Source organism: Neoarius graeffei, chromosome 4, assembly GCF_027579695.1.
Source record: "Neoarius graeffei isolate fNeoGra1 chromosome 4, fNeoGra1.pri, whole genome shotgun sequence".
NCBI classification, from domain to species: Eukaryota; Metazoa; Chordata; class Actinopteri; order Siluriformes; family Ariidae; genus Neoarius; species Neoarius graeffei.
In genome coordinates, this window is record NC_083572.1 from 74,998,713 (window position 1) to 75,007,945 (window position 9,233).

Below are 9,233 nucleotides of genomic sequence, written 5' to 3' on the forward strand. Positions count from 1 at the left end.
GGAGTAGGGTTGCCACCATTCAGAAATGAAAATAAGGGATGCCCACCACGGCTCCTTGGGGCCATGACCACCACGGGCACGACTCCCATGGGGTGGGGTGCCCGCAGCAGTGGTATGTTTTATTTTGTAGGTGTTTTTAGTAAAAGTGTGATTAAGAAGGCAATTACTCATACTTAAAGCTTGAAATGCTTTATTGCCAATGCTGTAAAAATGTATAATGTACAAGTGGGCAACAATGAACTTTTAAAATATAATCTAAATATATTGAGAACTTAATATCACTGTAAATGTAAGTGCATAACTGTTCTTGGTGTAGGGACTCTCTTTGTGAACCTTGGGGACATTTTTATTTAGAGACGAAAAAAGAGAACAAAAAACAACAAAAACACAACAAACATGCATGTCTGCTTATTCAAGAATACAGAAAACAAGAAAGTGCAAAACATTACTCCTTCCCTCAGCAGTCCTGAGTTCATCAGGAACTGCTGTGTTTCTCTTGTCTGTGGAGTAGACCAGATTTAAACAGTCAACAGATTTCCCTCACTTCTTTTTCCAAGTGTACTTCTTGTTACTCCTTGCTGCACTGAGTAACTCTTTGTTGTAAAACTCTGAACAGGACTGCTCAAGGGCGGCACGGTGGTGTAGGGGCGGCACGGTGGTGTAGTGGTTAGCGCTGTCGCCTCACAGCAAGAAGGTCCTGGGTTCGAGCCCCGGGGCTGGCGAGGGCCTTTATGTGTGGAGTTTGCATGTGCTCCCCGTGTCCGCGTGGGTTTCCTCCGGGTACTCCGGTTTCCCCCACAGTCCAAAGACATGCAGGTCAGGTTAACTGGTGACTCTAAATTGACCGTAGGTGTGAATGTGAGTGTGAATGGTTGTCTGTGTCTATGTGTCAGCCCTGTGATGACCTGGCGACTTGTCCAGGGTGTACCCCGCCTTTCGCCCGTAGTCAGCTGGGATAGGCTCCAGCTTGCCTGCGACCCTGTAGAAGGATAAAGCGGCTAGAGATAATGAGATGAGATGTGTGAGACAGACATGTGTATTGGACATTTATGAAAATACGGAACAAATCGCGTCCCGTATCGGTTCAATACAGGACACAAGATTTAATTGCCAAATAAAGGACGATTCCGTATTTTACGGGACGGGACGGGTGGCAACCCTAGTTAGGAGTAAATTTCTCCAATCACCTCACATCAGCCACCAAATCCTGGATACTTCTTCTTTACAATTAGTTATTAACTCTGTGTGTGTATATATATATATATATATATATATATATAGAGAGAGAGAGAGAGAGAGAGAGAGAGAGAGAAATAAACTTTAAGATGGTTTCACTAAACATCGTGTTCTAACCACAAACTCTGCGTCCTGGCAAACACCCAGGTGAAGTTCCGCTCAGAAAGAAGGACTGTTTCCGCCTCCGTAACAATCATTTCTTGCGTCTTCTTGGTCACGTGTCTTTGCATTATCCAATCAGAATTGAGACGGCTTCTCTTGCACTTTAAAAGTCCTTGCTGTAGTTGAGTTTACTGGTACAGAGAAGGAGAGAAAAAACAGGTTGTACTTTTTTCTAAAAAAAAAAAAAGCACAGCTGGATACACGACGAGTCATCTGATTATTTTCCTGTTGAAAGGTAATGAAGTTTTCTTAGTTAATGTTGTAGTTTAAATTATGTGTTATGATATTTTTGTGGGCGGCACGGTGGTGTAGTGGTTAGCGCTGTCGCCTCACAGCAAGAAGGTCCTGGGTTCGAGCCCCGGGGCCGGCGAGGGCCCTTCTGTGCGGAGTTTGCATGTTCTCCCCGTGGGTTTCCTCCGGGTGCTCCGGTTTCCCCCACAGTCCAAAGACATGCAGGTTAGGTTAACTGGTGACTCTAAATTGACCGTAGGTGTGAATGTGAGTGTGAATGGTTGTCTGTGTCTATGTGTCAGCCCTGTGATGACCTGGCGACTTGTCCAGGGTGTACCCCGCCCTTCGCCCGTAGTCAGCTGGGATAGGCTCCAGCTTGCCTGCGACCCTGTAGAACAGGATAAAGCGGCTAGAGATGATGAGATGAGATGAGATATTTTTGTGCGTTTTAGGGTCGCACGCGCTACTTATTGAAATCAGATGTGTATTTTCAGCTAGTAGTTTAATATTAGGTAATAACATATTACCTGTGTACTCATATATATATACTCCTAAATGTGACTTTGTTATTACGTTTAGGAGTACATTATTACTAACATACAATAATGTACTCCTAAATGTGACTAAGTTTATTTTTTCCTAAATAAGTTTATTTTTATTGTGTTATAAGCATGTCTTAGCAGTTCCTGTTCTCTGTTGGGTCATTCTTGGGTCAGTTGGATTACACCATTAAAACTCTTTGGGAATATTATCAACCTTCTGTTGTGGTTAAATAAACTTTATAAAATAGTGGCTAGATTTATTAAGGTTAAGCCACTTGATTTGGTATAAATGCTCCTGCTGTGTGGCGAGGTAAAGTTTATTAAAGCGTTTAAAACTCGGTCTAGTCCTGTGTAGCGTGGTTTAGGATGTGGAAGTGCTTTGTCCGGCTTGTGGATGGAGCTGAGCTCTGCTCTGCTCTGTGTGCAGCGCCTCCATCGTGGCGGTGTCTTTGTCTAAATGGGGCTGAAATGACTGAGCTTCACTCTTCCTTTGTTGTCGTCTTTCTTGCTTGTTCAACGCTTACTTTGGCGCTTAGACATTGTCCGGTCCTCCTTATGTATCTGACACGGAGAAATAATATAAATCGTGCTGCCTACCAGATTACAGTCGTCTGTTTTATTGTATCAGTACTAGTATCACTTACTGTACTCATCAGTCATAGATTAGTCCAGTACAACATGACCAGCTTGCTTTTTTTCCATTTGACTGTCGCAAGTTTTTTCAGGCTGGTACAGTCAAAAATTGAAAAAAGTTTTGGCCTACTAAACTAGTCATCGATTCTACTAGTCTATTAATTGGAGTCGACATGAAAACGTTAGGTAAAAACTTTAAACCAGTACAATCTCTTCTTCAAAGTTTCACCAAATGGTTTTATTTATGCAATTTAAAGCTCATAATACTGTATAACTTTGGTCGAGTAAAAACACGGAGCAAAAACATGGCTGAATCCTGAATGACTCCTATTTGTTTAAATAGGGGACTACATAGGCGGCAGAATGTAGTTTCTTTTTCCCTGCCATGGAAGCGCACTTGAGGAGGAAAGCAATTTGCATTACAGCCGTGAGGCGGCTCGGCTTGGTTTTCCCTTTCGGGCGCTCTCGTTTTCTGTTAGAATTTGGTAAAGAAGAAAAATAAATATTATTTACCAGCTTACCGGGTCCATTAACATAAATCTGACAGCTGACAAGGTCGGGATATAAACAAACTTTTGCGTTAAACTGTGTGCTTGGATTCACATAATTTTTTCTGAGTCTTATCATATGGGTCAAACCCATCAATCACAGCCAGTTTCTCCACATACCGTGCCCTTTCTGCAACTGGTAATGTACTCACATAACCAGAATTATCATCCATCGTGTCACTTTACTCTCGCTCGTACTTTGTTTTATATTGTGAGTGCATGTACTTGGTCTTCCAATATGGCGCCTAACAAAATTTCGCAGCGCGGTGACGTCATGTGAAAGGGGTCTATAGGCCAGGTCGTTCTCATCCCTGATGAGGCCCACCACTGTTGTGTCGTCCGCAAACTTCAGTGTGGTTGCTGGTAACTGGCACAAAGCACAGGACTTTCGCACCTTAGTCGGCTGTTAAAATGACGTTGATTTTCCTTTCATGAAAAATCACTAAAGGACAGCAATTGCAAATTCAGTTTAGTTGATCACACAATGTACTCTGGCCCTAAAGGCTCACTACTGAACATTTGTTGATGTGAGAAGACAAAGATTTATTGGTCAGTTTACATGGCAGTAAGCCATATACCGTAAACATGTAGTTTGACAAACTTAAATGTACCCATTATGTTTCCTAACTTTGGGATATAGGAGCAGATGGACCTACTGTCATTTAGGCAGGGTTTCAAGCATTTTAAATTAATGTGATGTGAAATGTGTGTGTGTGTGTCTCCCTAGGTTTCTTCTAGCCCAAAGTGAAAAATGGCCACTTCCGTAAGTTCAAAGCTGACTAAATCTGTGAAGCAGATGTACATGGACCTTTCACAGGGAGACTCTGTGCAGGTCATGTATATCTGGATTGATGGGACTGGAGAGGGACTCCGCTGCAAAACCAGGACTCTGGACTCTGAACCCAAGACTATTGAAGGTACTGTTTAGTTTGCATCCAAGATTAATTTTGGTGGCACTTTCACTTGAAGCTACTCTTTACATGTATTTAGCCAGCATAAATGCCATCATCCAAGTCTGATTGTTCAGATTTGACTTTTGTTTGTGGGTTTCTGCAGATCTCCCAGAGTGGAATTTTGATGGCTCCAGTACATACCAGGCTGAGGGCTCGAACAGTGACATGTACCTCATACCAAAAGCCATATTTAGAGACCCTTTCAGGAAGGACCCCAACAAGCTGGTTCTTTGTGAGGTTCTGAAATACAATAGGAAACCTGCAGGTATACATTTTGGTCCAATTAAATTTTTCTGGCAGTGTCTGTTATTTATGAAGGCATGTTTGTGGATAACACATTCCTTTTTGTCACTTTTATTCACTTCTCTTAGAATCTAACCTTCGTCAGATGTGTGAAAAAATCATGAGCAGGGTAGAGAGCCAGCATCCATGGTTTGGAATGGAGCAGGAGTACTCGCTCCTTGCCATAGACGGTCATCCTTTTGGTTGGCCCTCAAATGGTTTCCCAGGACCACAAGGTGAAGATCTTTGTGGACTGCACCATTGTTTTTTGATTTAGCCCTTGCTAAATTATGAATGTCTGTGCCTCTGGTCTGAATGAAGGGGTTTTCTGTGTCTAAACAGGTCCTTATTACTGTGGTGTGGGAGCAGATAAGGCCTATGGCAGAGACATTGTCGAGGCCCATTATAAAGCCTGTCTGTATGCTGGTGTTATGATTTGTGGTACCAATGCAGAAGTCATGCCTGCACAGGTAAGCCTTCAAAAATGGTTTATGAAGAGCTTGTATGATGCTTTTTGTGGGGAGTGGACTGAAAAATCTGTCCCTACACCAGAAGCTCTTTGAGATTTGTTATGCATTCTTGTTGAAGATATATAAAAATGAATGGCTGGACTCCAATTGGGTATCTAAAGCAAACTGATAAACTACACTGAATCCAATAAAGTGGCGCCAGTGTGTTTGCATAGCATTCCGTCATCCCGGAACCAGAGGCGTGATGTGTAACACAAGGGAGTGTCTGACTTCAGTGTGACAGAACATTGCTATGCATTGGAAATAAACATACCCTGAACATGCCAGTGTTGCTTTCAAATTAAGAAAAGTGGGCGAACTGCATGTTGAGGTGTTCTTGCTAGTGCATTTACCATGCTATTCAAATGCAAACTTAAGTTGCTGTGCATAGTCTATGTGAATTTTAGAAATGTGTTGGAGAGTGAAGTGGGAAGTGATTTGAGGCAGAAATATTTGCGGATCTAGATGCTGGAGACGCATTTGAATTTGTACTGGTCTCAGAATGAAGTCAGTCACATCCCTGTCCCACAATGCCAGCTGTCCCTTTTACACAGCCGTAGATTCTTGTACTTGCTATGAATGTTCTGCTTCTGATCCAGAGCCAATGACACCCCCCCCCCCACACACACACCCCAATTAATTCCGTATTCTTCCGTTTTACATGGAACCGGGAGGTACAGTGGGGCAAAAAAGTATTTAGTCAGCCACCAATTGTGCAAGTTCTCCCACTTAAAAAGATGAGAGAGGCCTGTAATTTTCATCATAGGTACACTTCAACTATGAGAGACAGAATGGGGGGAAAGAATCCAGGAAATCACATTGTAGGATTTTTAATGAATTAATTGGTAAATTCCTCGGTAAAATAAGTATTTGGTCACCTACAAACAAGCAAGATTTCTGTCTCTCACAGACCTGTAACAACTTCTTTAAGAGGCTCCTCTGTCCTCCACTCGTTACCTGTATTAATGGCACCTGTTTGAACTCGTTATCAGTATAAGACACCTGTCCACAACCTCAAACAATCACACTCCAAACTCCACTATGGCCAAGACCAAAGAGCTGTCAAAGGACACCAGAAACAAAATTGTAGACCTGCACCAGGCTGGGAAGACTGAATCTGCAGTAGGTAAGCAGTTTGGTGTGAAGAAATCAACTGTGGGAGCAATTATTAGAAAATGGAAGACATACAAGACCACTGATAATCTCCCTCGATCTGGGGCTCCACGCAAGATCTCACCCCGTGGGGTCAAAATGATCACAAGAACGGTGAGCAAAAATCCCAGAACCACATGGGGGGACCTAGTGAATGACCTGCAGAGAGCTGGGACCAAAGTAACAAAGGCTACCATCAGTAACACACTACGCCGCCAGGGACTCAAATCCTGCAGTGCCAGACGTGTCCCCCTGCTTAAGCCAGTACATGTCCAGGCCCGTCTGAAGTTTGCTAGAGAGCATTTGGATGATCCAGAAGAGGATTGGGAGAATGTCATATGGTCAGATGAAACCAAAATAGAAATTTTTGGTAAAAACTCAACTTGTTGTGTTTGGAAGAGAAAGAATGCTGAGTTGCATCCAAAGAACACCATACCTACTGTGAAGCATGGGGGTGGAAACATTGTGCTTTGGGGCTGTTTTTCTGCAAAGGGACCAGGACGACTGATCCGTGTAAAGGAAAGAATGAATGGGGCCATGTATCGTGAGATTTTGAGTGAAAACCTCCTTCCATCAGCAAGGGCATTGAAGATGAAACGTGGCTGGGTCTTTCAGCATAACAATGATCCCAAACACACCGCCCGGGCAACGAAGGAGTGGCTTCGTAAGAAGCATTTCAAGGTCCTGGAGTGGCCTAGCCAGTCTCCAGATCTCAACCCCATAGAAAATCTTTGGAGGGAGTTGAAAGTCCGTGTTGCCCAGCGACAGCCCCAAAACATCACTGTTCTAGAGGAGATCTGCATGGAGGAATGGGCCAAAATACCAGCAACAGTGTGTGAAAACCTTGTGAAGACTTACAGAAAATGTTTGACCTCTGTCATTGCCAACAAAGGGTATATAACAAAGTATTGAGATGAACTTTTGTTATTGACCAAATACTTATTTTCCACCATAATTTGCAAATAAATTCTTTAAAAATCAGACAATGTGATTTTTCTGGACTTTTTTTTTTTCTCATTTTGTCTCTCATAGTTGAGGTATACCTATGATGAAAATTACAGGCCTCTTTCATCTTTTTAAGTGGGAGAACTTGCACAATTGGTGACTGACTAAATACTTTTTTGCCCCACTGTAGAATAAAGGTGCCACACTCCTGCCTTGAACGGTCTGTGTAAAATGGGATTTAAGGTTAGAAGTAATGTGATGAGAGTATAATTGTTCTTGCACCAAACACCCCTGTCTTTCTTAGTGGGAATTCCAAGTGGGTCCATGTGAAGGCATCAGCATGGGAGACCACCTGTGGATAGCTCGTTTTATCCTGCATCGGGTGTGTGAAGACTTCGGTGTTGTGGCCTCCTTTGATCCCAAACCCATCCCAGGCAACTGGAATGGTGCTGGCTGCCATACCAACTTCAGCACCAAGAACATGAGGGACGAGGGAGGCCTCAGGTATGATGGTAGGAAGTACAATTGAAGCGTAGGCATTAATATGTAGCATGGTATAAGTGAAGGTATCTAAAATAAAGAAGTTTTATCTAACTTAATGTTAACGTGTGTGTGTGTGTGTGTGTGTATACACTATGCATGTTATGAATACATTTTTGAATGCCCCGTTTAACTTTTTAATTTTATTTTTTTTCTTTTCTTTTAAATAAGGGTTGATCTGATAACAGCTTGTAAAGGCCAAGTCCTGTCACCTTAGCTTTCTTAATAGTCAGTGATGGGGACTGAAATTTGTCATCCTCAGCATCACAACTTGGGCTTCTTTTAACTGACACTTTGCTTCGCTGCTTGCAGGCACATTGAGGAGGCTATTGAGCGGCTGAGTAAGAGGCATCAGTACCACATTCGTGTCTACGACCCTAAAGGGGGGCTTGACAACGCCAGACGTCTTACTGGTCGCCATGAAACCTCCAGCATCAATGAGTTCTCAGCTGGTGTGGCTAACCGTGGTGCCAGTATCCGTATCCCACGAGCTGTGGGCCAGGAGAAGCGAGGCTATTTTGAGGATCGCCGTCCCTCTGCTAACTGCGACCCATACGCTGTGACGGAAGCGCTCATTCGCACATGCCTACTTAATGAAGAGGGGGAAGAGCCCACAGAGTACAACTGAACTGAAAAGAACATGCCTTTATAATGCTTTGGGTGATAAAATGTCAGGTCTTTTTAGTACTGTGGTTTTATTGGTACCGTGTGTGTATAGTTGACTGGTTAATCTGATAGTCTAGGTGGAGCTTATCAAGGAAAGTGTGGGTTTTTTGTTTTAATTAACTTTTTGTTCTGTTTTAGATTCCAATGTCTTACTGCCAAATTAAGTCTTTATTGCAGATGTTGGTTGTCTCGTGAGGTGGATGGTTAGAAGACTCGTGTTCCACTTGCATGTGACCTGACATTTTTCTGTCATGCGCCATTTTGACCATTTAACATGGTTTTTAAAAGGCTAACTGAAGGGCTTTATATTACTTTAATGCTTTGTTCTTATCCAATATTGGTTACATTTTTTTTTAAACCATAATTTATATTTAAAAAAAAAGCATATGTACATCTGTGGTCTTGATGTTTTATTCTTGATCTACAATTTAACAGATGTAACTTTTATTACAGGTGCATTAAATTAAATTATTTTCTGATGCATTTGTGTGCTTCTCCCCCGCCTTGTTTAATGAACATGTCAATTGTGCCAATACAAAAATTCAGTGTGCTTGGGAAAAAAAAAAAACCTGGGTTAAATTATCCCAGTGTCATAATTTGGTCTTTCAGTTGAATAATGTTTTATAAAAACTTATCTTAGCATTAACAGTAGTCAGTGTGTTCTAGAATGTTGAGGTTAATATTTCAAGTAGTGGATGGTAAAAGCTCTGCTAGATTGATCCTGCAAATTGCATGCATTTAATTACTTTTATATTCTGGTGTTTCAAAGCATTAATACTAACTTGAAAAATCCTAGCATGTCTTGGGTGATTGACAGCTTAATACTACACATGT

General features: G+C 42.2%; 1 protein-coding gene across 1 annotated transcript; it reads left to right on the forward strand.

Moving 5' to 3' along the window:
- Positions 1-1,510: 1,510 nt before the first annotated feature.
- Positions 1,511-8,882, forward strand: LOC132885250 (glutamine synthetase). The gene is made up of 7 exons (XM_060919709.1): positions 1,511-1,633; positions 4,080-4,269; positions 4,409-4,570; positions 4,677-4,823; positions 4,930-5,057; positions 7,498-7,697; positions 8,046-8,882. The coding sequence occupies exons 2-7, from the start codon at positions 4,104-4,106 to the stop codon at positions 8,359-8,361; spliced, it is 1,119 nt and encodes a 372-aa protein (XP_060775692.1). The 5' UTR covers positions 1,511-1,633; positions 4,080-4,103; the 3' UTR covers positions 8,362-8,882.
- The last annotated feature ends 351 nt before the right edge of the window (positions 8,883-9,233 follow it).

Excerpts from the sequence above, each read along its gene's own strand:
- LOC132885250 (XM_060919709.1), top strand. The coding sequence starts at position 4,104 with ATGGCCACTTCCGTAAGTTCAAAGCTGACTAAATCTGTGAAGCAGATG. Across the intron at positions 5,058-7,497 it reads CAGAAGTCATGCCTGCACAG|TGGGAATTCCAAGTGGGTCC; the intron begins GTAAGCCTTCAA and ends TGTCTTTCTTAG. Across the intron at positions 7,698-8,045 it reads AGGGACGAGGGAGGCCTCAG|GCACATTGAGGAGGCTATTG; the intron begins GTATGATGGTAG and ends CGCTGCTTGCAG.